The sequence below is a fragment of the Tauraco erythrolophus genome, chromosome 11, assembly GCF_009769465.1.
Source record: "Tauraco erythrolophus isolate bTauEry1 chromosome 11, bTauEry1.pri, whole genome shotgun sequence".
Lineage (NCBI taxonomy): Eukaryota > Metazoa > Chordata > Aves > Musophagiformes > Musophagidae > Tauraco > Tauraco erythrolophus.
In genome coordinates, this window is record NC_141475.1 from 1,285,043 (window position 1) to 1,311,256 (window position 26,214).

Genomic DNA, 26,214 nt, shown 5'->3' on the forward strand with positions numbered 1-26,214 from the left:
AAAGTTTTCGCAGAGTGCTAGATGAGCTTAAGAAGGCTGTAAGGTTAATGGAGACCTTTCATGTAGACAATCGAAACAAAGGAAAGGCTGAAGAGGACACTCTTTGACTCAGTGCCTTATCACACACTATTTTCCAACGTAAATTAAAACAGATTTAAGAATAGCAGCGAGAAGGGTACGTGGTATTATGGCTACTCCAAACCCCAGCACACTGGATAAACAGACCATGCCATGAAAACAAAGGAAAGATGTTCTTCCTGACGCTCTCCGCAGGGTCCAGGCTGAGGAAGAAAAATAAAACTCTCAACGGTCATTTGGTCACTAAAGCAGGAGAAGGGAAGAAGAGAGAAAAGGGCCACGCAGCTGCCTGTCTGGTTTCAGCACTGCAATCCTGTGACCCTCAACTGCATATTTAGTAAGTTGGTGTCCCCGGCAAAGAGGAGAGGAGAGGAGAGGAGAGGAAGGCTGGGAGAACTCAGGTGGGGCGTCAATTCCTTTCCTGTACAAAGACAGTCTCTTGAGGACACAGGCCTGCCTCCTGTAACGTGATCTCATAGTCCAGGTGGGAGAGTTTCCTTCGAGGGAAGTTGGTGAGAAGTTCAAAGCGTTCATTGGGGTATCCTTTCGCCTGGACATGTCTCACAAGAGCCTGGAGAGAAAGAAAGGCAAAGAAGTGTCATACAATTCAAAAGAACACAAAAGAATGTAAAAAAATATCCCGTTGTCCTTTAAAAAAAAAAAAGAAGTTTGTCATCACAGGAAACGGAAATTTTGAAATTTTGCATATTGTATAGACCCTCTTTTACTTTAATATCTAATTTGACCCACGCCTTGTAAGAATAATCATAAAAACTCATTACCAAGTGATCCATTACTTACTGATTCTTTAAACAGAAGACAAACACACTAGTACAATAATTCAAGCACGCTGAATCCCACATCACACATTCAAATGCAGTTAAATAACATTTCCAAAAGGAATCCTTAAGTGCCCAAAACAAAAGCCCCCTCACTTGTTTATCACCCTTACATTAAACATAAAAGTCACCAAAGAAGCATTTTTGTCAGGTAACATTGACCAAAATAAATGCAGTATTTTTACTAAAAATTTAATCTTTTTCCTGCCTTCAAGAAGCACGAAGATTTGGGTTTTTTTTTTGCTGGCTTTTTTTTAAAGGTCTTTTCAATTCCTTGACTTCTCTGCCTACAATAGCAATTAGGGCAGGACACGGAGGGCACTGGGAGGAAGGGGTATCCACCCACACCCCAACAAGCAGACACATCAAGAAGAGCTAATGGCCACACTACAATGACAGAGATTTCCCCCAAGATCATCGGGAAACACCGCAGTAAAGTAGGACCAGACAGGGACAGAGAAACGGAGACTGGCAGAACGGGAAGGGACAGAGCAACAGAGCGAAACTCAGGCAGAATGAAGAGTTGTCACTTTTTAAAGAGAGGAAAAAAGACTATTAATGTGTAAGAAAAAAGAAAGCATGAAGAAATCAGAGGGTCCCAACAACACCGTTCGCCAAGAGTTTTGGTGGCAACTTCGGCCAGCGTACCACGCGCACGGAGGCAAGCCAGCAGCATTCATCTTCCACCAGAACTAATTATTCCACTGGCTTCCAGTTATTCAACTGGCTTTCAACTTCCAGTTATTCAGCTGGCTTCCAGTTATTCAACTGGCTTTCAGTTTAATTATTTAAACTGAAAGAGGGCAGATTTAGGTTAGTTATAAGAAAGAAATTTTTCCTCTGAGAGTGGTGACGCACTGGAACAGGTTGCCCAGAGAAGCTGTGGCTGCCCCATCCCTGGCAGTGTTCAGGCCAGGTTGGATGAGGCTTTGGGCAACCTGGTGTAGTGGAGGGTGTCCCTGCCCAGGGGGGTTGGAACTAGATGATCTTTAAGGTCCCTTCCAACCCAAACCAGTCTGTGATTCTATGATTCCCCTCACTATTTAGCTGCCACCGCAGGACCACAGCAACCATGGCAAAAAGTGGCTGCAAACAAGCACGTGGCAGTTACTGCCGCAGCTCACAGGCACGGGGCTCTGGAGATCACTTGGGTGGCTGCTGGTTTTCGTGTGTGCTGACTCCAGTAGGAAAGCTGTCGGTTGTATCGTGCCGATACGACGCTGGGTGGTCTCCTACAACGCCCACAGCACTCTTCCTAATATTTCAGGGGCATCAATGCAGATGGAGCATGAGATCAAGGAGCTGCAGGAAGGTCAGGATGTTCTGCTGCATCAGGGAAGACGAGCAGGAAAGCAGTAGGATGCTAGCAGCAACACTGCAAGGGCAAGAACCGAGGCCTGCGGTGCAGATGGAATGGGATGACCAGAAGCAAGACTCAAACCCACAGAGGACAGCAACTTCCAGGACAAGGCACCCTGGAGACTCATGACCTGTGGCAGCAAAACAGTAGCTCTCTCTGTTTGGAAATGAAAAAAAATAACAACAACAACAAAAAAACCTACCAAACCAAAATCCCACCAATAAAAAGTCTTGGCAAAACGGGAGGACAAACAAGTTCCACTGAAAGACACAACTGGACCCACTGGTCCTACTCAACAGGTGAAAACCAGCAGGGAGACGCGGCAGCACAGGCTGCTGGAGGGGACTCCTCCAGCGTGGGACCGAGGCACCAACTGTCGACCTGACTCTGCGTCTTGGGAGCATTCTGCTTGCCTGGAGCCAAGATCCAGGATGTCATCGAGAGCTTGTCAAAACTCACCACGAAAGCTCAACACATGCCTGCAGTGCGCCCTGGCAGCAGCAAGACCTGCCAGCAGGTCAAGGGGTGCCATTACACCACTACCTGCTGCACCACTGGGTTCAGCTTTGGTCTCTCCACATTCAGGAGAGACAAGGGAAAACTGGAGCGGATCCAGTGGAGGGCCATCAAAATGACTAGAGTGCAGGACATGAAGAAAGGCTGAAGGACTTGGATTTGTTCAGCCTGGAAAGGAAAAGGCTTGGTGGGAATATCACCACAGTGTTCTTATGTAAAGAAAATAAAGGCATTTCTCTCACAAAGACGAACGGTGACAACGCACACAAGTTGCTCCAGAGGAAATTTCATCTGGATATAAGGAAGGAGAGAAATTAATTACTGTGAGAGAAATGAAACTTTGGAGTAAGTTGCCCCGAGAAGCGGTGGAATGTCCCTTGCTGGAAGTATTCTAAACTCAGCCTGGCAGGGCCCTGCATAACCCAACTACAGCCCTGCTTTCAACAGACAGTTAGACCAGATGATCTCCAGGGATCCTTTTCAACCCTGACTTTTCCAAGATTTGATGACTACAGAAGAGCCGGGGAAGTACCTGCACGGAGATTTCTTCTGAATTCATCAAAATCCACACACAAACCTTTGGTATGAGGAGACTGTGGCCCCAATCTCCTCTTTTACCTGCACTGTTCTCCACCAGGCTTTGCAGATTACAATGCCTGGGTCTGATGAGGAATACAAGGATGTGGGTTTGACTCCCTTTTCAGGCAACAAGGATGGTCCTTTACAAACCAGAAGTCAGGATCATCAGGAATATGTCAGTATCACACCTACGTATCACCTAAATAAAGTAGGTATTGAGAAGTGCCATGTGTTTAATCCTCACGCAACAGACTGCTTTCAAAAAGCAGTGAAGAGATAAAAGAGGACTTGGAAAAGATTATACATTGATGACTGCTACGACAAAGCAAGAATGAAGGTCTGAAAGTAAAGCTGGTTCCTACAGTAAGAGGGATGCTCTGCCAATGTTTTTGATGGAAATGCCATCCACATCAACTTCATCCATGGTAAACAAGCCCAAAGCACAGCTGAGACGCATACCTGAAGGACAGCAATTAGATAATATTACGAGTTCGTTTTGGGAGAACATCCTCCAAAGTCTGCTCTGTCATCCACGTCCAGAAGGGAGCGTGGGAGTATGGTGAAGAGATGGAGAACGAGAATGAAGAGTGTGCCTTTGATTTTAGTGTTGTCTGACCATGGGCAATGACTGAACTTTTCCATTTAGGAAAAAAAACCCACAACCAACAAACACACAGTGAGGTGAGAGTATTCTACAGTAATAACAATTAATGCAAAAGACATTTAGAGTCATTTTAGCAAGGAAACTAGCAGTTTGGGACTAAGGGAGACACTGGAGCGTACACACAAGCCAAGCAGCAATGGAAACACATCCTCTCTTCCGATCAAAATGACAAAAGAAACACACAGAGGACAGCGCAGGCGCTCCCTGGATGCACCACTTTCACTAGATCCGATTGCAACAGCGCTACCACGGGAAAAGAAATTCTCCAGTTTCAGCTCTCCTGCACTCAAACAAGGACGCCAGTTAACTCCACTCACCATAAGTTTAGCTTGTTCAGGCAGTGAAACTTGTTCCCTCTTTCCATCTGGATATCTTAGCATCAGCTGTGCCTTTGGTCCTGGCAGAAAGGAAGTTACTACAAGTTAACAAACACCACGGCAGCCGAATTGAGCTCTTCTGCAGATTTTAGGTGGCACATTTACCACGCAGCACAGCAGGCAGAGGCTGGAGACAAATACAAGGTTCTGGTCTATGCAGACATACTTTTCCCTGTATGTTTTTAAAATATACACAAACTCAGGACTCTTCAAAGTTACTAGTAGTGTTCCCTGAAAAAGCACACTGTGCTGCCTCTGGGACCACCTCGCTCTGCTGCATCCCAGCTCTGGCACCGCAGGGAGCGACAGAGGCTCCAGGGACTCATTTGCATCAAAGCTGCGTTACTAAAACCCAGTCCAGACCAGGGCAGCCGAGCTGTCCCAGTGTGAGGTGGGGCCGATGGTACTCTGCTGCTCTCTCTCGCACTGGCAGAAGCCCTGTGACATGCACCCTTACACCAGTGCACACCTTACTCATGGACAAGGTCTCCAACTAAGAAACCCAAACCCAGTGACCAACGCGACACTGGGGCTGCTGGTACGGTGAGTCGCTCAACCGTCTGGCGTCGAGGAGAGAGTAGACAAAGAAAAGATGCAGCTTTTCAAAACGAGGGGTGAAGCCGTGCTTGTCAGCGTGCTGGGATTTTCAGGAAAAAAAAATGAAACACGGGTCACTACGAACAAGAAGTGGCAACTCACCATTCACATCTACGCCCTGAAACGTACTTTCAGGCTTGGGAGTCGGCTCCTCCAGTATCCCACCATCAACACAGGGCAGCACTCGGTGATTCAATGTCGTCCCAGGCTCAGTCCTTGCAGAGGGCTCAGGCTGAGGCCTCCGGCTCTCCTCTTTTATACCCAAAGTCCTTGTACACAGTCTTCCTCAACTTGGCAGGAATCTCCGATTCCTCCTCCTCTCAGATCCACAAACCGAAATAAACTCTTCACTTCCAGAAAAAAGCTCCGACTCGGACTCTTCGTCTGATTGACTCTCCTGCTTGGCCTGAGGAATCAAAGGCTGTCCTCGCGGCCTGCCCTCAATGAGACTCTCCTGTTGAACGCAGAACACAAAGACATAAAAATTGTTTTTAAACACGTACTGAAAATCAAGAGGACATCAGTCTTCCAAAGAGAAGCCACTAAAACCGTCAGGAACAAACAGCATGGAAAGCTCATCATGCTCTGACTGCTTCATGACTTCTCTTCTGGACTTTCACATGGAGGGAGATATTTTCTTTCCACACACACATCACTCCATGACTGCTAAATCCAAAAGAAATGTCAAAAGACACAAACTCAACAAAAACAGCTATCGTGGGAGAAGGCACTCCCTGGTGCACCGTATTTTTGCACGCTCTTGCACTGACTCATTAAATCTGCTTATGCTACTGAATGGGAAATCAGTACAGCTGGAGAAGGACAGGACAGCATTTTCTTTCCAGTTTCTCCAGCCCTCCTAGAGGACTTCATACTTACTGAACGAGAGCATTTTTGGGGAGGGCCAGTAGAATGGCCATCCAGCTGTCCGTGCTCACTCAGGAACCCAGTCAGTTGATCCAAGAAAGAAGTCACGTCTAGCTGGTGCCACTCCACGAGTTTCTGGCCTAGAGACCAAAAGGCGCCACAAACATAATTTCAGCAAAAGTTGCACTTTAGTGGTCAAACACACGCATTCATTGCTGTGGGCACTCTGCAAAAGCCCACATTGTGGAACTGCAGCTTCCTACAGGCTACCACCTGTAAATCCAAAGCTTCCCCTTCCATCCCCTTGAAAAGGTTCCAGTCAAGTACAGATATCAATACAGACCCTGTTTATTTGTGTTATTTTTCTTTTTATCTATAGGAATGTGTGCACGGAACGGTGAACTAGACATCAAAACAAAAAAAAGGCAAATCACTAAGTTTATGAAATAGCATTTCTACATTCTTGCCTGCTTTGATTTTACACCCTGGAAAACAGCATTTGTTTCTGTAAGTAGAGTGTTGAGAAGGGTACTCTAGCTTCAGTTCCAACATTAAAAAAAATAAATGGTTTTGGGTGGCTTCAGAATAGCAAAGCAAGGTAGAAATATCAAGAAATCTCAAAAAAGAAAAATCAAGAACAAAATAGCAAGAAATCCCAGCTCTCACTACAGACACAATTACCTCAGTCCTTAGAAGCAGGAGACCAGACAACTGCTATAGTGGCATCATATGATGATAAAGAACAAAGAGTGTTGAAATACAAAAGAAAAAGTCACAATTTGAAAAGAGCTGGAGGGGGATATAGGTGTTTGATTGTTCAGTTGAAAAAAAACAATAAACCCCCACCAAAAACAGTATTTCGAAATTAAGATTTAATTGAATAAGTCATCTCTGAGCCTCACGAAGCGACTGTGCAAGGAGCAGGAAGCAGATTCCTGCAATGCTGACAAATATTGTATGATTTCAAGCAGCTTTTAAAAGGACACTTAAAAGAAGGCTCATTTCAGAGTTTTACCACCAGGTGGTACTACCTTCACTTGCCAAGCAAAATACTCGCTAAGCGAGAACCAAACAGGCAAAATCTCAGCAAACCTTCGAGTTTTATCCCCCTAGATCCTCCAAAACATATCGCTCCACTTCTTCAGGGCCAACAAGGTCTCTCAGAGAGCAGAACGATGTAACTGAGATTCTCCAGGTGAATATAACACATACTGTGACACAGGTTGCCCAGAGAAGCTGCGGCTGCCCCATCCCTGGAAGCGTTCAAGGCCAGGTTGGATGAGGCTTTGGGCAACCTGGTGTAGTGGAGGGTGTCCCTGCCCATGGCAGGGGGTTGGAACTGGATGATCTTTGAGGTCCCTTCCAACCCAAACCATTCCGTGATTCTATAGTTCTATGATTCTATGACAGTATTTTAGCCTAAAACTACCAGTCCTTCTCACTGGATATATCACCTGCAGGTAACCAACTGGCACTTATCTTACCTGTCCTGGGGTCCAGGATGGAGACGTAAGGGAAGTCTGATTTATAAAACTGTATGTACCTCTGTCCTTCCTCACTGTCATGGTATACCTAGAAAACAGCACATTTGGAAGCAAATTACTGGCTGGAGAGGGAACACAAACAAACTGTACCTTGGCAATGGACAGTTTTTCTCTATTTGACAGTATGCCCTACAAATGGTACGTACAGCTCTCAGGAACTCTGACAAAGTGAAAATACACCTCTAAGAGTCCATATCTTAGAAGCTAGGTGGTAACATTTGAATGCACAAGTGAAAGGCAGTTTGTGCATTCAAATGCACATCCATGAACTACATCTACACCCATAAACCACATCTCCATCAACTACTGCATCTTTTTTGCAAGTTCACCAAGAGAACTTGGCAACAGTGCCATTTTATTCAAAGAAATGTGTTTGTTTTTTTTTTTTTTTTTTTTTCACTGTCTCATCTACCAGGACACCAAGTTCCCAGCACGGCCCCCTTAAATTTCTCACCTGCCAAAAAATGAAATGTTCCCGGATTATGTTCTTCACAGTCTTATTGCTCCAGACATCACGGTTGAGACACTGACAGGCAAAATCTTGCACATTCTGAATGTTTATCATGAGCCATTTGTTCTGCATCTGACCACACTCCTTGGCCTGTAAGCAGAGAGAAAAGCTTCATTAATAAAACTGAAGAGCCAGACACAACCAACGCCAGCAATGTCCAGTGATGGCTTAAACCAGATTTTTTTTTTTTCCCAAAACTCCTTCACAGTGAGAAAGATGGACAGTGCTAGTGAAAAGGCACCCACAAAACAGAAGGCAGGGCTGAAAGACCTGCTTTAAACGAGACCAGCTGAATTACAGAACCACATCGATGAACAGAGCTGCTGGATTTCAACAAGCGAAGCACAGAGTGGGAAAAGGAACTTGGGGTGGGGGGCAGACACAGGGACACTGAATAAAGTATTTGTTTGGGAAAGAGTTTAGTCAACCACGCTGATCTGACAACGGAGGAAAGACCTGCTCATTCGAAAGAAACCTGTGGGTCATCTTCTATTTAAGTAGGTTGCATAATGGACAGAGGACTTGTGTTAATTCAACAGGACCCCCTCTCTGCATGCTTTCTTTTTTCTCTCCAGTTCTGAGTTACTCTATAACTGTGCAACTGCAGAATTAAGCACCCTTTTTGGATGCTCGTAATCCAGACTGCAAGTGGGGAGGAAAACAGGAAAGCAGGAAGAAATCTCACTGGTTTGAGTCACAAAGCTGGTATTGCCTGATTGCTTGGTTGCAAGTTAATGGTAGGAGTTTGATTAAGAATGTAATTCTGATTGCTGAACTGTCCTACCTGTTGAAAAAAAGAGGGCTCTATCAACAGCAGGAATGCTCTTACCATCTGGAAAGACTGGAACTAGCGTATGAACCCTCTGCTCTTTTCAAAAAAAAGAAAGTTTATTTTCTCTCTAAAAAAGAAAAGAAGTGTTTATTCATAAGCGTGCTCACCATCCTGCTGGTAACACACTTAACAGCAAATTCAAGGAATTAGGATGTTATGCAAGATCTTGCAGTTTCGGGCAATATTTTCTTCCCCAAACCAAAGTTGTTACTTTTGAAACTAATTTTAGCCAGTGCACTTTCCAATAGCCAGCCTACCCAATGTGTGATAGGCACGTGAACCCCACACACTTAGCTTCAAGAAGGGAAAAACCTCAGCCTAAAAAATTCATCTGCATGGCCAAGTGACCTGCAGAGCCAATTTTTATTTCTCTCAAAGGAAAAAAAATGAATGTAGAAGCATGGACTGGTCCTCCTGTTCTTGCAAGGGACCTTGTGATAACTACTTGCCATTAATAGGACAGCGTCAGAATCCAGTACTTGGTCACCAGGAGAGAAAAGTGGGGCAGGTGACACCTAAATTACTGGTAAAGGGTCTTAGATATCGCCATGCTTTTATTTAAAAGACTTGTTTTGAGCTAACTGTGGATTTTGAGAACTAATTCTAGGAAATCGGTTGAAGACGAGGCCTAAAGGTACTGCCCAAGATAAAGGGAACAAAAATCCTTGTTATTTGAGTCGATTGGATTGCCTTAGTTCTGTGTTCTAAAATCCACATTGCATTAAAAGAATGAACTCAAAAAGATAAACTTCTACATTTACTTTGTATATTTTTCAGTATTAGTGAAACCCTGGCTCTACCTCTCCTCTGTCCAGCTGAGGTTCTCAAAAGGATGCAGGAAATCCCACACAGAACATCTGCAAAGATGAGTTTTCCACCTGTAGATCAGGTACAGCTTTTGAAAAGACTTGTAACTTCCTTCCAAAAATGACAGGCTTCACATTTGACATCTAGAAGGACAGAGCTGAATTCCTACTGCCTCGCACCCACACAGCTCTGCTCTTACACAGCTACTGGGGTTCTTCTGAGGGGGTGGGCGGAAGAAGAGTGAGGGGGGAAAGAAATGCTGTGGGTTTGGGGATCATGTTGGTGGGTCATTTTGGTAAGTGACAAAAGAACGAGGCAAGGCTCAAGAGCTGGCTTGCACACCCCGAAAGCTACGTCTGATGGCTTTGGATCCACTGTTTCCAACATCGACTGCCCCCCATCACAGAGCACACGGATGGGGCGAGTTCGGAACAACCACTCTTTGCAAACATCTCTGCTCAAGCTTTCAGCACTCAGCGCAGCAGGAACTTCTAGAGACAGAGGTAGAGGATCTCAGATACAACAGACCAGATGCAAAAATAAACCCAACAAACCCAAACCAATCTGCCCTAAGTTAACTTGAGGCTTTGGGCAACCTGGTGTAGTGGAGGATTTCTCTGCCCATGGCAGGGGGGTTGGAACTAGATGATCTTTAAGGTCCCTTCCAACCCAAACCATTCTGTGATTCTATGATTCTACCTTTACCCTTGCTACCCATTCATATTTTTCATCACTACGACAACTTACAGCAGCAAACCAGCAATCTGGCTAGACAATATGTGAAAGAATTCTTGGTTTACACCAAGTACTGGCTCTCACTGGACAACCTCTAGCTCTTGCACTACTAAAAAGAACATGTTTTCCTCTCATTGACTTTTCTGAACCATGTATGGTTTACAAACACTGTGATGGTTCTTCCTTGCTCAGCCTTGTCGAAATGCATTGCTCCTTTAAGTCAGCAGAGAGAAAGAAGGAAGCGGAGCCAGCATCTTGTGACCTTCTGGACATCTGCTCATCGAGCTGACTCAGTTTGGAAGATAACAGGTGACAGAAAGTCAGAGCACGAGATCACCTAACGAGAAATATCCTGTCTGTGCTACACTTACACTTCTTGCCTGGGCCAGGGCACATACATCTTTCCATCAACCAGTCATTCCTGTGCCAAGGCGCATCCGCAGGCGACGCTTCTGCCAACGGCCAGTCTGGAAGCACCGTTTCAGCACAATGACTACACTAAGGAGGTAACTCTGAAGCTCAATATTCATTAAAGCTCAACGTCACAGCCAGGAAATGACATTTAAAAGCCCCTTGTGCAATCTTAACTGACTCTTCAACAGCCTAATCGTATAACCGTGCCACGCTCCTCAAACACGGACTTTTTAGTGCACTGTGTATTTAAGCTCCGAAAGTTTCTCCAAAATTTGCTAGTAGGGGAAAAAAAAAAAAAGGCAGTTCAGGTTAACACCTCGCTGGCACATCACTCGTTTGCCTCTGGTTTATGTAGCCCCATTCCAGCAGCCACGAGGTGACTAACATCTAGTGGCTCAGTCCTCACGTTCGAAAGGCAGCAGGATCCAAAGAAGCCTTTTATGGATTTTCTGGACCAACTCTTTTTCACCACTTTCTATGGTGTAATTAAGTTAATCACACACTTGACAAACACAGCGATCATAAGTTGTCTGTATGTGAAGCACACTGCTTGTTCACAAATCACAGGTTCAACAAAAAAAGTTCAATGTCATGCAACACTTGGGATTTAACCTTCATGAAACAGGAATTTTCATCTACTCTTAAAAGCTAGTACTAAAAATTAAATGGTAACTTTTTGCACCTTACTCATAACAAAGTTCCTTTGCAATGGAAGAAAAATTAGGTTTCTTGGGAAAACCAAAGGTAACTCACTCTACTTATTACCAAAAGCAACCTTAGAGTACCCAAAGAGGAGCAACAAAAGATAAGCAACAAAGACCCAGAAACCTTAGTAAGACCAGATGCCACCACTCAATTAAGTTCAAATAAAGTCCTAAATCCCAAGTGATTCTACGATAAACGTACATGGCACGACACTGGCAGAACGTTCCTGCACACCCCTCCAGAGGTCAGAATACAACACACACCCCAATAACAACAAGAAAACCCCACTTAGATTAACGCTAAACTACAAGAGCATCAAAATTTATTTAGTCTTTGGTGTTTTGCAATGTGATAAATATCTCTGATTTATGATATAGTTTATATGTGTTTATCTAAGGGTATAGAGAGAAGGAAGAAGCTAACAGCAGCTTGCTAGAGATGAATTTTGATAGATTGTGGTCACTGGGTTCACATTGTCCCAGGCTGAAGCAGTACAGCAGTCTACAGTCATACAAGGTAAAACGGCAGGGGTAACAGCCAACACATCGAGAAGCTGAAGATTTTTGTTGCAATGAGGTTGAGGAGCATCAGTTTGAAATGAAGGTTATCCCATGGGACAAGGAACGGTACAAGAACAGAAAAGGTGAATACCAGAAAGCGTACATGTCTCTATTTGAGTTACAGCAAAGAACAGGACAAGGTGTGTACGCACAAAACACCCTCTCCCTGGTTTTTTAACTTTTTTTTTACTTTTCATTGACAAGAATGAATAAGAACGCACTTTAGGACAATCAAATCTATCCGTTATTGCATCTCAGACCCCACAGCAGTGGTGAGAGGGCACAGAGGACCATCTGTGCTCCAGCTCGGAGCAGCACTCAGTAAAAAAAAAAAAAAAAAAAATCCCATGTTTTCATGGGAATTCCCTTTAACCACACATTCACTGGGCTCACAAACATCTCTGAACCACAGACCCAGTAGGCATCGTCAGCTGGAGAACTGGACACAACCTTGTGGAAGTACAGGCTGAACCACCCATCACAAGGCAGGGATGTTGCTGTGGTTTAGCCCAGTGGCAACTAAAAGCCACACAGCCGCTCGCTCGCCTTTCCCAGCCTCAGGGGATGGGGAAGAGAATTTAAGAGGAAAAGGAAGGAGCCTAGTGGGTTGAAATAAGAACAATTTAATAATATATGAATAGATATATGTATAATGATAATAATAGATACAAACATGTGATGCCAGTGTAACTGCTCACCACCCGGGGACCAACGCCTGTCCCGTCCCGGCAACCTACCCCGAAACAGAGAAATCCCGACGCCACAATCCCAGATGAGAGAGAGGCCCAAAAGGAGAACAAGAGGGAGACAGCACTCCAAGAGTCTGAGAGAGAGAGCCCCCAGAAGAGCAAAAGCACTTTTTTTCCAGTCAGCTCCCATCTATATACTGGGCACGATGCTGTATGATATGGAATACTCCATTGGCCAATTCAGCCCTCAATCCTAAGTCTAAGTTCAAATCCTAAGGGGAGTTGTGGCCCCTCTGTCCCGGCCATGCTCCCCCCTATCCTGTTGTGCTCCTGCACGCTGGCAAGAACACGGCAGCTGGAAAGTCCTTGATGTCTCAGCCCCAACTACAAACATCAGTGCACCGTCAACACTCTTCTCCTAACGAATCCCAGACTAAAACCAAACCACAGAGCTCTTCTGGCTGCTAAAAAGGAAAACTAACTGTGTCCCAGTCAAAACCAGCACAGATGCCTCAGCACCAACTACTTCAGGCTGCTCATCTGTCTCCATTGCAGCAAATTGCTTGCTGAGGCAGACACAGCTATTCTCCGTCAGCGTCCTTTCCAACCTGGAATTTTGCTCTAGGATTAAACATATGGAGGGCACTGTCAGAACACGGAATTCGTGACAAACCAACTGATCCCTGGTGATTTGTAAAGCATAAAAAGAGAGATGAGGCCAACAGGATGCGACCTGGAGACTCAGTAAAGGCACAGAACACTTGTCCAAAAAATTCTCCATCAGTGCTCTAGTATTTGTGCGTGGCATTAGAGCCAAATGTGAAAAGAAAGTAAATCATATTTTTGTTCAGCTCATGGAGTCAGATCTCCAGCACTGTTTGCAGCATTTGTATTGCACCATTTCATCATTAATTTGCATTCTCACAAAATCATATAATAATCATATCATATCATCTCAGCTACTTAAAGATGACTGGGTGGAAGTTTGGCATGATTGGCACTAATTTCTGAAGAATCTAGAACTTATGGACTCAAAAAAAAACAGATATACTGATTTGCATATTCTCTAATCATTAGTGAAGTCACTGATCCATATCATAACTTATGACCAGATCCACACACGCCTGCACAGGCAGAAAAGGTGACACCTGAAATACTCAAAGCTAACAGTCCCCTTCTGGCAGACCTTTTTCCATCACTACCAGATGCAAAACACAACCACTGTGATGTTATGGAAGAGTCAGGCCTCTACTGAAGGTGAAGTTGTGCCTTCATGACAAAGCCACGCTCAAACCCTTTCACTGGCTCAGCTATCAGAAAGCACGCAGTGATGTTAACATAATTCCACCTGAGCTTCTTAGCAGGACTGTGCTGCAAACCACACAGCCCCTTGCAAAGCACTTGCTCGCCTACCAAAAACAATTTTCAGCTTTTTCTGTACCATGCTATACAGAGATACTTCCAGGGATGCAATTTTTCCATTTTCACCAGCCTCCTTTGTGCACTAAAGTCTTTCCACCAAGCGTGATTTGCCGCACTGACACTGAAACACCAACCACGTGGTCTGCCACCGTGAGTTAAACCCTTCAGTAAGTCACCAACGTTTCCCTACGTGGTCCATCAAATATTTACCACTACATGATCCTTTGTAACTTTCTGATCATCCCACAAACGGATTCACGCGTGCCAGCAGCCCAGCACGAGGCGTTATCACCGTGCGCAGCCTAAGGAGCTGCACCAAAACTGCAAAACTTACCGTTTCGAAGCTGCCCTTGTGCATCAGGTCAATGGGAGGCCTGAAGGTCTGCTAGAGTAGTGAGTTTCTTGTCCACTGCCCCTCCGTTCCGCAGCTCCTGCTCCTGCCGAACTGCGCCGTCCCCAGAGGAAAGGAAGCGGAATTAGGTGAGATTCTCCCAGGATGGATTTACTATCGCTGATACAGCACCAGAGTCACACGGTCAGACCACCCCAAACGAGATAAGCTGCTGTCTGAGGTAAGACCCCTGCTTGCTCTGGCTTTCTCAAGCACTGGGTATTTGTTTCACTTTTAGAAACCATCTCAATAAATGTCAGTACCAGCACTCGTGGTCATGTGCCAGTATGTGAAAACAAACGAGCGGAGAAAGGTGCTGTGACCTGGCCCCAGTGATGCTTTTAAAAGGAGAAACTGAGCTAGATTGTAGCATCATAACTTCTACTGGGAATGTTTCTATTCCATTGGTTTTATTTCTTGCAATCCCACAGGAAAAAAAACCAAAACCAACACAGATGCTTTGGAAGTTTATATTAAATATCTGCTCTTTCCACAATGGACTCAGGATGCCACTGTCTCTTTTGGGTGAAAGAGTTTCCAGACTTAATTTATCCCCAAGTACCACACTCTGAGCAGGCTTCTCTTAGCAGTACCCATTCCATCCAAAAAAATACAGACCATATTTCCTACGCACACCTCATCACATACATTAAAGGTAAATCACAGCCTTGGTTACCTAAAAATGCAGTGATACAACCTATTGCATGGAACCAAGCCAGAGGAAACAGGGAATAACTATCCCACGACCAAAAACTTTCCAGTACTGAAAGGAGCTGTCAATGGGCCATAGTGTACAAACCATTTTCAAGCAGACATTGCATCCCCACAAGGAAATAAGCATCCCTGCAGAACAGGCCTAGGAGCCAGGAAATAACCCTGACTTTCATGGCCAGTGGTGCTTTTTCAGAGATAGCCAGTGTTATTCACCTATAAAATGTTACCAAAAAGCATGATAAAAGTTTCATCATAAACCCTCACAATGGTTTTACGTGTTGTGCACCTCAAAATATCTGATAAGTGAAGATGATGAGAAAAAATTTAAGAGTGTGATTATTCTGTAGATGGTGTATTTTCATTTACACAGCTGCCAGTGACTTCAGTACTTGGCAAGTTCATTACTGGAAAACCCTGAGATCAAACTTGTCAGGGAAAAGAAAGTAATTCTGCATACTTATTTCCAATTCAGCACCCAACGGCACCTAACTACATGGGCACCTGGTCCATGGTTGGACCTCTTAAACGCTCCAGCAACATCAGCGATAACAACTGCACAACAACTCTAACTCAGCTGTGAAACAGAATCACAGAATCATGGAATGGTTGGGTTTGGAAGGGACCTCAAAGATCATCCAGTTCCAACCCCCCTGCCATGGGCAGGGACACCCTCCACTACACCAGGTTGCCCAAAGCCTCATCCAGCCTGGCCTTGAACACTTCCAGGGATGGGGCAGCCACAGCTTCTCTGGGCAACCTGGTCCAGTGCCTCGCCACCCTCAGAGGGAAAATTTCTTCCTTATATCCAATCTAAATCTCCCCTCTGTCAGTTTAAATCCATTGCCCCTTGTCCTATCACTACATGCCCTTGTAAAAAGTCCCTCTCCAAATACCTGGCATTCTGCTGCCTGAGAACCCTATTTTATAAAACTTAATGGCTTAAATAACAGCCAATGCTTTGTCATTTGGACATTCTGCGTATGAGGATACGTGAGAAACTTGTGTGCAGCCAAGGAAGCCTCAGAGCTAATCAAATCTAAGGCAAGTGCCAGCATGACCACTGGCTAGCCAAGAAAAATTTAGTGGATTAACTTAATTTCTATAGCGGTGTTAGATTCTTTCCCCTTTTCAATGCCATCTAGAGCAGAAAAAGTATTTTTGAGAGTTACCAAGAAAATATTTGCCATATAAAAGCAGACAGAACATACTGTCTGCAGGTTTTACTTATGTAACACAGGCAAGCATTTGGGCCAGCATCTTCACTACCTGCTTCATACATGCATTACTCAGTACTTCTCCATCAGCCACCCCAGAACAACAAACTAACAACTTTATCTCTACCACAACTGTGGAAGAGATGTGTGAGCAAACAGTATTGGCACTACAAAAACAACCAGCCTAATAGTGTTACTAAAAAAACCCCTTCTGCTATACAGTAGGCAATTTAAAAAACATTCAGTGACTGAAAGCTGTCATAGCCTATAACGAAAAGTATTTTTCAATCTTACATTAAAAAAAAAAAATATAGAACCTGTAGCTTACTGATCTGTAGACACTTACTCGTTTCTGTTTGAAAATCCCGAAAGCCATCAAATATTGAGCGCGCAGGTCTGCGTCTTTTAGGAGCTTAGGGGGAAAAAAAAAAAAAAAGCATTTCAATAATTATTTCAAAAGCAGGCTATCAAAATAATTATATTAGTGCTTTCCATCACACGTGTGGGACAACAGAATAGGAACCCGAGGCATGAATGATGTGGGAGCTCGCCCGGGCACACCAGCATGTGCAAGTGCTGTCACGGCATCAACATATCACAGTTCCAGTCAAGAATTTTACAAAAGGCCTTCAAGTAGATCAAAAACTTCAAAAGATTAAACCCCCTGGGTTTTATTTATTAGGAAACATTTTTTTTTCCCCCCCACAATGCATTTCTATTCTTTTCTAGTCTCTTATCCAGCTCCTATCCCAGCTTCTTGGCTGGACTGGCAACAGCCAAGCTTTTCCACTGGGTTCAGTATCACTATCCGCAAGGAAACCTTCAGAACAGATCATGTGGCACTGGGCAGACACGGTGGCCCAGGCAGGTAACTGGAACAGTACCTAAAAGTACCACCCAAGTCCCACAGCACACAACAACCAGCTGTACCTCAGATGCAAAACAAAACTGCCCGCCAAGACTCATTCCACCTACTTATTGGCATGACTATTAACTGAAAGCAGAACAATTTTAAGATAGAACTTTCAAGACATGACAAATTAAAGGGAGTAATAAAGACAACGTATACCCACCAGAAATCTGTAATAAGGAAAATGATTCAGGGTGAGAAAGCACGACTTCTGCACAGGTCACCGAACCAAGTATCTCTAAGATGTGCTTTGAGAGGCCTTTCTGGGTTTGCACCCATAGCACGTGCAGCATCTCTCACCTTGTGCCACACCAAGGCAAAGAACAGTACGCAGTTCTCGTTCCTTGCATTCCTCTCATACGGAGTACCGAGGACAGAAGCAGCCTATCCCATACAGAATTCCATGGAAGAAGAAAGCAAGGCTGAATGAAGAACATGCCTGTGAATACTGACCCTCCACCTCCAGTAAGTAACAGCTCTTTCACCTCTAGATGCTTAGGCACAACCCGTTTAAAGCCAACTTCAGGGCAACTCAAACTGCACTGAAGAGCAGCACCTGAAGACCACTTCAGCAAAGCAGCATCTCCCTTGCCCAGCTTAGCTACAGCCTGGCAGTGCTGGTGAAGGCACTCACAGCAGCCAGAGGTTTTTCTGATACCCTTCACAGTGCAAAGTGGGTTCCGTGTATTGGCAGAGCACAAAGAGACACCATCATCTCTCTGCTAGAAGAAACCCAAGCTCGTCTGACTACCTCAATATGACACCTTTAAAACCAGAAACTGGCACATCTGAGGTTAAAATGGAAAAGACCAAGTCTCTCTCCAGTTTCAGCTGGCTTATCAGGCTGCTTCATGTCATAAAGAGAAGTGGCACTCGTGACATGTTAGCGCCGGCAGACCAGAGAGGGCCAGGAGGCTATTGCTGATCCACGGATCATCTCGGCAGGGCAGGGTGACAGCGTGTCCGAGACCAGTGTGTGACAGGTGGGTAGGACAGGACAAGAACTAGGGTTAGGAATCTTACTCCTGCACTTCTTAGATTCTGGACCCCACAGGAGTCTACAGACCTTTGTCAAAAACTCTGTTGGACCACAGAGAAAGCCAGAGGAATAAGCTGGTGCAGTGTCTTCAGAGAGCCCTCAGCTGGGCATCTTCCTGCAGAACCACCTTCTGCATCCTGGCTAAAGATCTCTCTGATGTTGAAAAAAAAAAAGGATCAAGAGACACCAGTTCCAGGGTAAGCCTGACGTTGGCCCTCCTCCTTTCTAGCACAGGAAATAAAAGAGAAAGAGCATTTCCTACGGTTATGAGACCACTTTGAAGATGAGCATTGACTTCCCTTCCTCCATCAAAAGGGCAAGACGTTCAATTCACTTGACATGGCAAAAGCCACAGACAGCAAGAATGGCCTGGTCAACACGAGAAGGACAGAGCCTCACAAGGCTAGAGGAAGGAGGCATAAAAAGAGAGAGCCTCAGATCTCCACACAGACACAGATACTATAAAAAGGAGAGGATAAAGCACCAGATAATCCAGCTCTGCTACACAAGCTCCACCCCTCTGCTGCTCTCTGTAAAAGAACCACTAAGGAAAGATGGTTTGAGATGGAGTTTTTCAGATTCAAGATGTTAATGTACTCAATGAGTACTAAACAGTGTTTTAGGCAAGCACTCCAAAGAAAACAGCACTTCCATCACCTGCTTCCTTAGAGCAAGGAAATGTTTTGAAAGCAAAAGTGATAAACGGCTTCAGAAAACAAACAAGCAAAGTAGCTGCATGGTGCGGTCTGACGAGCAAATTAAATTCCTAAATGAGAAATGAGAAAACGATGAGTAATCACACAGCTCAGCCCTTCTTTCTGATCTATCACCCCCTGAGAAGCATGTATTCGTCCGCTTCACAAACAAGAATAAAAATACATATGATGCTTTTTTCATATTCAGCAAGTTGTTTTTCTTTCGTCAATCAGCTCATCTCAAGGCAAAGAAACAAAAAAAACCCACCAAGAACACAAGCCTACCTCCAAACAAGGGCTCCGGCTCTACTAAAATTTCCTGTTTTTGTGGAATTGGAGCTCGTACTTCATCCCTGTCAAAGAGGAAGAAAAGCAAAAAAAAAAAGTTAGAGAGATGATAATATTCCAAGTACTACATAAACCACACACCACTGTGTTCCAAAGGCTCCTGCAACTCGAACCAGCTAAGGATGCTGCTGTAGCATTGCACAGAATCAGGAGATTTGGGGTCAAAAGGGAACTCAAGAGACCACCCATGCCCACTCATGGCACCAAAGCAGGACTTGGTGCACTCTGCATTAACATCTGGCATGGATGACCTTTCCATCAAGGCTTGAGAGATCACACAGACCCCTGGGTGACTTGACGCCAGAGTTTGTCCATCTACTTTCAAACATTTTTCTTCTTTAATAACTGTCTTAAAACTCGCAAAGTTTCTTAAACTTAGCAAAGGCTGCTGATTAATTCACTTGCCACCCTCCTCCCGTGATTGTTCTACACAGAGGGAAAAAAACTTATTATCTTCCTTATTTCTATTAGAAGACTTTTTGGTTCCACTTGAAACTCAGAGCACTCTCTTCCAGAGGAAGGAAAACAAGATGGTCAAAACGCCATTTCTCCCCATTCCTGAAGGAATTCTTTGCTTACATAGCTGGTCTTCCTCACATTTCAACAGCTTAGTTACACTTGCAGAGACTGTAGATAATGTGAAATTACGACTAGGAGAAAGGAAATCACAAGGGCTCCAGAAAAGCATCACTTACTCAGTGTGGTCACCTGCACCGTGGTTCTACGTGAAGAAGGGCATGGACTCACCCAAGAAAATTCATTGCTATATCCTGTCCAGGAACTACTCCTGAAACACCCTCTTCCCTCGGACTCTTCAAAGCTACTAAGTGTGCAATTTGTGGCTCTTGGCCATGTGGGTTTTGAAAAGGAACTCATAACATCAGCAAGATGCACTAACCTTGCTGCTAACCTCCACGTCTCTGACTGCAGTTGTGAAGCTAGTTATTCTCCGTTTGCACGAGTATTTATTGCTCCCTCCTCCTAGAAGTAACACTAAGCTGACCAGCACCTGGAAGGTGTCAAGTGTATCCCAATAAAAACCAGAATCTTAAGCCACTGAGGTGCCAGAACTTATCTAGAAAAAGAACTCGAACACCTACAGGTACGGAGTTTCAAGTTCATTACCTGTCAAAGGTTCAAGCAGGAAGGCACTTGACATCAACTCTAAAGGTTAGTACTAAACAGTTGGTTTAAATTTACACGTGTGCTTCAGAAGTATGAGTGGCAAGGATTTTCTGGAGAAGTTAGTTGCCTTTTTCCTGAGGTGGAAGACTTTCACAAAGCCAAAAGTATGGCTAGGTTTAATTTACAACATTTAATGAACGTGACTAATTAATTACAACATTTAATGAACGTGACTTATAGCAATTAGTTTCCAATATTCAAAATATTCCATTTATCCCAAGCAGACACCTTCACAGGCAGCACTGAAAGACCCTCTGCCATACTCAAGTGGAACAACTCTTTCTTTTATGGGCATCTGATGTGTGAGACACTCATGATGACACTCATGCACATTTTATAGTTGCTTATTCCTCTACATACCAGTGTACACGATCCAGCCTTTCCAGTGCCAAATCTGGTTACACTTAAACAACAAAAAGACCCTTGCAAATGGGACTAAGGTCACTACGTTGATAAGAATCGAAACAACAGAACTCTCTAACTGTCAATTTAACATAAAGTAAGGGAGTTGCAGCAACTTAAAAGTAAGAATCTCTTACTACTGGATCCCCACTTGAGCTCCATTTGTAAAAACCAGTATGTATAAGCTATAGAAAACTTCTGAAGTACAGGCAAGAGAGACCAACTTATCCTGATCTACACGCCAACTTACCTAATTAGAACTTACTTACCCAGAACAATATCAGAGCAATCAACTTAACAAGATCATCAAAGCAGCACGTATTACAGTAGTTGACAGCAGGTTAGAAGTGACAACTGTCCTCATTTGTTCTGCCTTAGCTATTAAATCCTCAAGACAGACTACTCGTTTACACAGAGGTGTTCCCTGGGTACGTACTCGGCGTGCGGTCGAACAGCAGACACCCCTGCAGAACTGGTGCTGGGCTCCTCTGCTATGCCTCCACCATCCAGAAACATGGTGACCGCCATCTCCAGGTTGTTGCCGCACGCTTCCAGCATATGCCTTGCCACGCTTTCACTGGCACCTGTAAGGGCAAAGGAAAATTGGAGCATTCACAGAATCCCAGAATGTCAGGGATCGGAAGGGGCCTCAAAGGATCATCCAGTCCAATCCCCCTGCCGGAGCAGGACCACCTAGATCAGATCACACAAGAACGCGTCCAGGCGGGTTTGGAACATCTCCAGAGAAGGAGGACTCCACAACCTCTCTGGGCAGCCTGTTCCAGTGTTCTGGTACCCTTACTGGGAAGAAGTTCTTCCTCATGTTTAAGTGGAACCTCCTATGTTCCAGCTTAGATCCATTTCCCCTGTCCTGTCATTGGATGCCACTGAGAAGAGCCTAGCTCCATCCTCATGACACTCACCCTTTCCATATTTATAAACATTAATGAGGTCCCCCCTCAGTCTCCTCTTCTCCAAAGAAGAAAAGCATTTTGACTGGAAGCTTCAGAAAGCATTTTTGAGTGGAAGCGCTAGGAACAGCTGACTGGCAAGCTTTCTTTCTCAAAGCATTAATAATTAGAAAGAACAGTTCATCAGTTGCCATTTATCTCTGAAGTGCAACTATAAAACGAGATGAACATGCATATCTCACAGGGGAAGGGAATGCCTGCACAGGGAACACCCAGACTTCTTCCTTCCATCAAGAAAAACCTTGGTGGAAGCCATGGCAGGGGTTTAGCAGAGCATAGGTTTTTCTTTTTTTTTTTTTTCTAGAGGCCAGACCTTTTCCTGGCACAATTTTCCCCAACACTAGTAGGCATACACAAAACAACGAAAACCTGGCTTAACGTTTTAACAGAGAATATACTAAATAAGCTGCTAAAGTTTTTTACCCACTTCTAACAGATAGGAGATGGAAGAAAAGATACCTTGTTTACTCAGAAAGGCAAAACCAAACCCAGTAGAAGCACAGTTCACGTAAAAGGGAGGGGAAAAAAAAGATCCAAGAGAGGGAAAGTAGTACTTGTCTGCACAGTTATTTGTATAATGCCTAACATTTATTAAAACCTCTCCCAAGCACAACTAAAATCAGTCTTATTCTTGCTACCCAGAGTGAAATACTAGTTCTCAGCATCACTTGTAGCTCTCTCCTCAGAGGGTCAGCCTCTACCTCCCGACTTCTCCTCAAAAACCATCAACAGCAGCACCCTCTTCAGTGGAAGCTCTCCTGCACCCAGCCCTTTAAATCAAGTTTATTTACTACAGCATCTGCCTCTATAGGTGATGGGCTGCCAAAGAGCTTATTTCCATACGGGAAGGCTGGAAGGGAGAAGAGTAGCAAAACACAGCTGAACCAGTTTGGGAGTAGCTTTTGGATCGGTAGTAATTCTTACTAGGTTCACTGCGAGTCACCAAAACGAAGTAAACACCTTCCCCAGCACCGGAATCACAGACAACATCAGTTGAGGCAAAACATTTTTGGATGTTTCTCAGATTTTCTGGGAGAGACTCAGGAAGCTCGAGTTTGAACAGGACTAATAAGAGAGAACGCGCTTGGAAACCGGCGAGATAAATCAGTCCTGAGTGATCTGCACCATTACACTAAATCACAGAGAAAGCCAAACTGACTGAGGGAACCGGTTTTCCAAAAAAAACTAACCTGCCATGACACTGGGATGGCAGCCAGCTATATTTTAAGACCTTAATCGAGACGAAGAAAGCGCAGAATAAAAAACTAGTGACATCTCAAAAAAAAAAAAACAACCCAAACAAATGATGCATGAGCAACAAGTCGGCGTTTTTCGAACAAACTGCTCTTTGGCGTTTTCAGCTCATTTCCATGTCAACTGTAGCAATTAAACACCACCTGTACAGGCTGGAATACGCACACCATGCTACAACCTCACCGTGCGGTCACGCAAACTCATTCCTTTAGAAGAAAGTTATATTTAACTCCCTATTATCTAAAGAGATACCAACACAGAAAGTGCTTGTACTGGTTCTTCATCACTCCTAAGGAAACTGCCATCCCAGGAACGTTTTCAGGCAAACAGAAAATACTGAGGACTTGTTAAATCTCAAAGCAAATTTCTAAGAGATCCCATCGTTTCATTGGTAAACATACAGGGGAGCTACAGTGTCTCAGCAATACTTTTCTGGATGAGAGCACCAAAGAAACACAATTCTGCCACCTGGATAAGAGAAATATATCAAGGACTATTTCTCCTCACTGTCACCTACGCTGGAATCAAACTGCTGCATCGCATTTCCGACACGCAGGGCTGATTTCCTGCACTTACAACTCCGAGTTGAACGCTGCTAACGCCAACCACCGAGGGTGTGTGCTTCTGAGCTCCTGTCAAACCACGCCAGGATCAGCCAGACAAGCTCCACAACACGCTTTTAGATATAACCTTAAATTCTATTCGAATGGAAAACACAAACTACCAAATTCTGTTTTAACAGTGGATGGGTGAAGCCCAGCAGGTTCTTTTTTTTTTTTTTTCCTTTTTGGAAAAGCATAAAGGGGTGCTCTTACATTTAACACAAACCATCTGTATAAGCACAAAAAGCTGTCGGAAAAGGCAAACTAGCATGACTCCCCCTGTTCTGGTTCGTTTTTTAGCAAATCTCTCAGGCACTACCGAAAAAGAAAACACGAGGCACACGCGGGCACCTTCTATAACGAAAACTTATTTGCCACAGGTTCTTTTTAATTCCAGAGGGTTTCTCTTAAAAGGCTTCTTTAAGGAGAGCTGAGCAACCAATAATTTCCCAGTGCACCCTGCCAGCGTGTTCCCAGCGTACCAAACCCCCTGCCCAGGCTCTGGGGCCATCCGAGCCCGCGTACAGCGACACAGCCTGACACCGAGCCGGTCACAGCCACCAAACCACAAGCAGTTCTGCTTCCACCACCTAAAAACCCAAAGATGCCCCATTAAACACCCCCTCGGCGTCCGATCCGCAGCGCCGCAGGGAAGGGGGACCCGCAGATGAAACGCCAAGCGGGTCGGGAGCTCCCAGTACAAAGCCAAAGCTGGACCAGCACCTGCCGCAAACTTCCCATGTCCAAGCGACGTGCCATTTCCGTTAGCAAACCAAACTCGGCGAGCCGACCGCGCTTTAGGAGATCCATTTTTTAAATTTTTTTTTTGTTTTTTTTTTTTTTTTTCCCCCAAACTCGGGCTCAGCTCCAGCCTCCCATGCCCGCCGCCAGCTTTACCGGCGGGAGCGGGACGCGCTTCTCGTACGCACCGGCAGCACCGAGAGCTGGGGCCGAGCGGGGACCCCCGAGAGGCGCCGTTACGAGCGACGGGAACCCCGCGGCGTTGCGGGCGGAGGCCCCGCGGGTGCCCGGCGTGGGCCCCGCGCTCCCGCCCGCCGCCAGGCCCGGGGAGGCCGCGGGAGGGTCCCCCGGGAGACCGGGGAGGGGGAAGAAGAATCCCCGGGGCCGCCCGCCGCTCCGCCTCATCCCGCGCAGCGCCCACGCCGCGGCCCGCTCCTCCCTCCCCCCCCCCCCCCCCCCCCGCCCCACACCCCCTCCCCGGCCCGCCGCCCCCTGACGCGGCGGAGGAGGCCGGCCCGGCGCCGCCCGTTAAAGCACGCGACGGCGGCGAGCTCGGCGAACCCCGGCTTCCGTGTAGCCTGACCCGTGATGGCGGTGAACTGCTGGATTAACCCCTGCAGCGCCGAGGAGGCTGCCGAGCCCCCGGGCGCCGCCATCTTGCCGCCGCCGCACAACAAACACGCGCGGCGCCCGCCCGCCAGCTCTGCGCAGGCGCGGGGCCCGCCCGCCGCCTCCTTCCTTCCTTCCTCCGCCGGCCGCCCGCGTCCTTCCTGCTCGGCCGCCGGGGAGGCGCTGCCGCGGGCCGCCGGGGCGAGGCCGGAGCTCGGCTGGCGACGCCGCCTACGGACGCGCCGGTTGCCGTGGCAACGCCGCCGAGAGACGCGCCGGTTGCCGCGGCAACGCCGCCCGCCCCGCCCTGGAGCGTCCAGCCGCCCGGAGATGCGCCGGTTGCCGTGGCAACGCCGCCCGCCCCGCCCTGGCGCGACGTTTTGCTCCCGGTGGTTGTTTTACGGCCGAGCCGGGTCGTTACTGAGCGTCGGCCAAGGCGAGCGGCGCAGCAAGCAGGGGTCTCCCGGTTATTATTTCCTCATTATTTGGGGAATTATTTATTTCCTCACTGTTGTATTTCCGGGGTGATCTTCTCGCAGCCTTCCAGCGCCTAAAGCGGCTACAGGAAAGCTGGAGAGGGGCTTTGGACATGGGTGGGTAGTGACAGGACACGGGGCAAGGGATTTAAATTGAAAAAGGGCAGATTTAGATGGGATATAAGGAAGAAATTCTTCCCTCTGAGGGCGGTGAGGCACTGGAACAGGTTGCCCAGAGAAGTTGTGGCTGCCCCATCCCTGGAAGTGTTCAAGGCCAGGTTGGATGAGGCTTTGGGCAACCTGGTGTAGTGGAGGGTGTCCCTGCCCATGGCAGGGGGGTTGGAACTGGATGATCTTTGAGGTCCCTTCCAACCCAAACCATTCCAGGATTCTGTATTTACCTGTATGACCACACACGCTTCCCTTCCTCTTTTTCACCAAGTATCTATCAAACGTCAGGACCTGGCCATAAAAGCAACTCCAAAGCCAGCACGGCTGTACTGGAGGTTAACAACGGCTCATCGGAGAAAAACCCAGCAATTAAACAGGGTCAGAATTTCTAACACA

General features: G+C 45.9%; 1 protein-coding gene across 1 annotated transcript; it reads right to left on the minus strand.

Annotated features, from left to right (window-relative positions):
* Positions 1-232: 232 nt before the first annotated feature.
* On the minus strand, positions 233-25,227 carry UBXN7 (UBX domain protein 7). The gene is given in 14 exon segments (XM_086618711.1): positions 233-649; positions 4,354-4,433; positions 5,113-5,267; positions 5,269-5,332; positions 5,335-5,464; positions 5,890-6,017; positions 7,362-7,449; positions 7,876-8,022; positions 14,431-14,476; positions 14,478-14,541; positions 16,762-16,827; positions 19,345-19,412; positions 21,431-21,578; positions 25,146-25,227. Coding segments are annotated over 14 exon segments (1,419 nt in total). The 5' UTR covers positions 25,219-25,227; the 3' UTR covers positions 233-487.
* Positions 25,228-26,214: the final 987 nt, after the last annotated feature.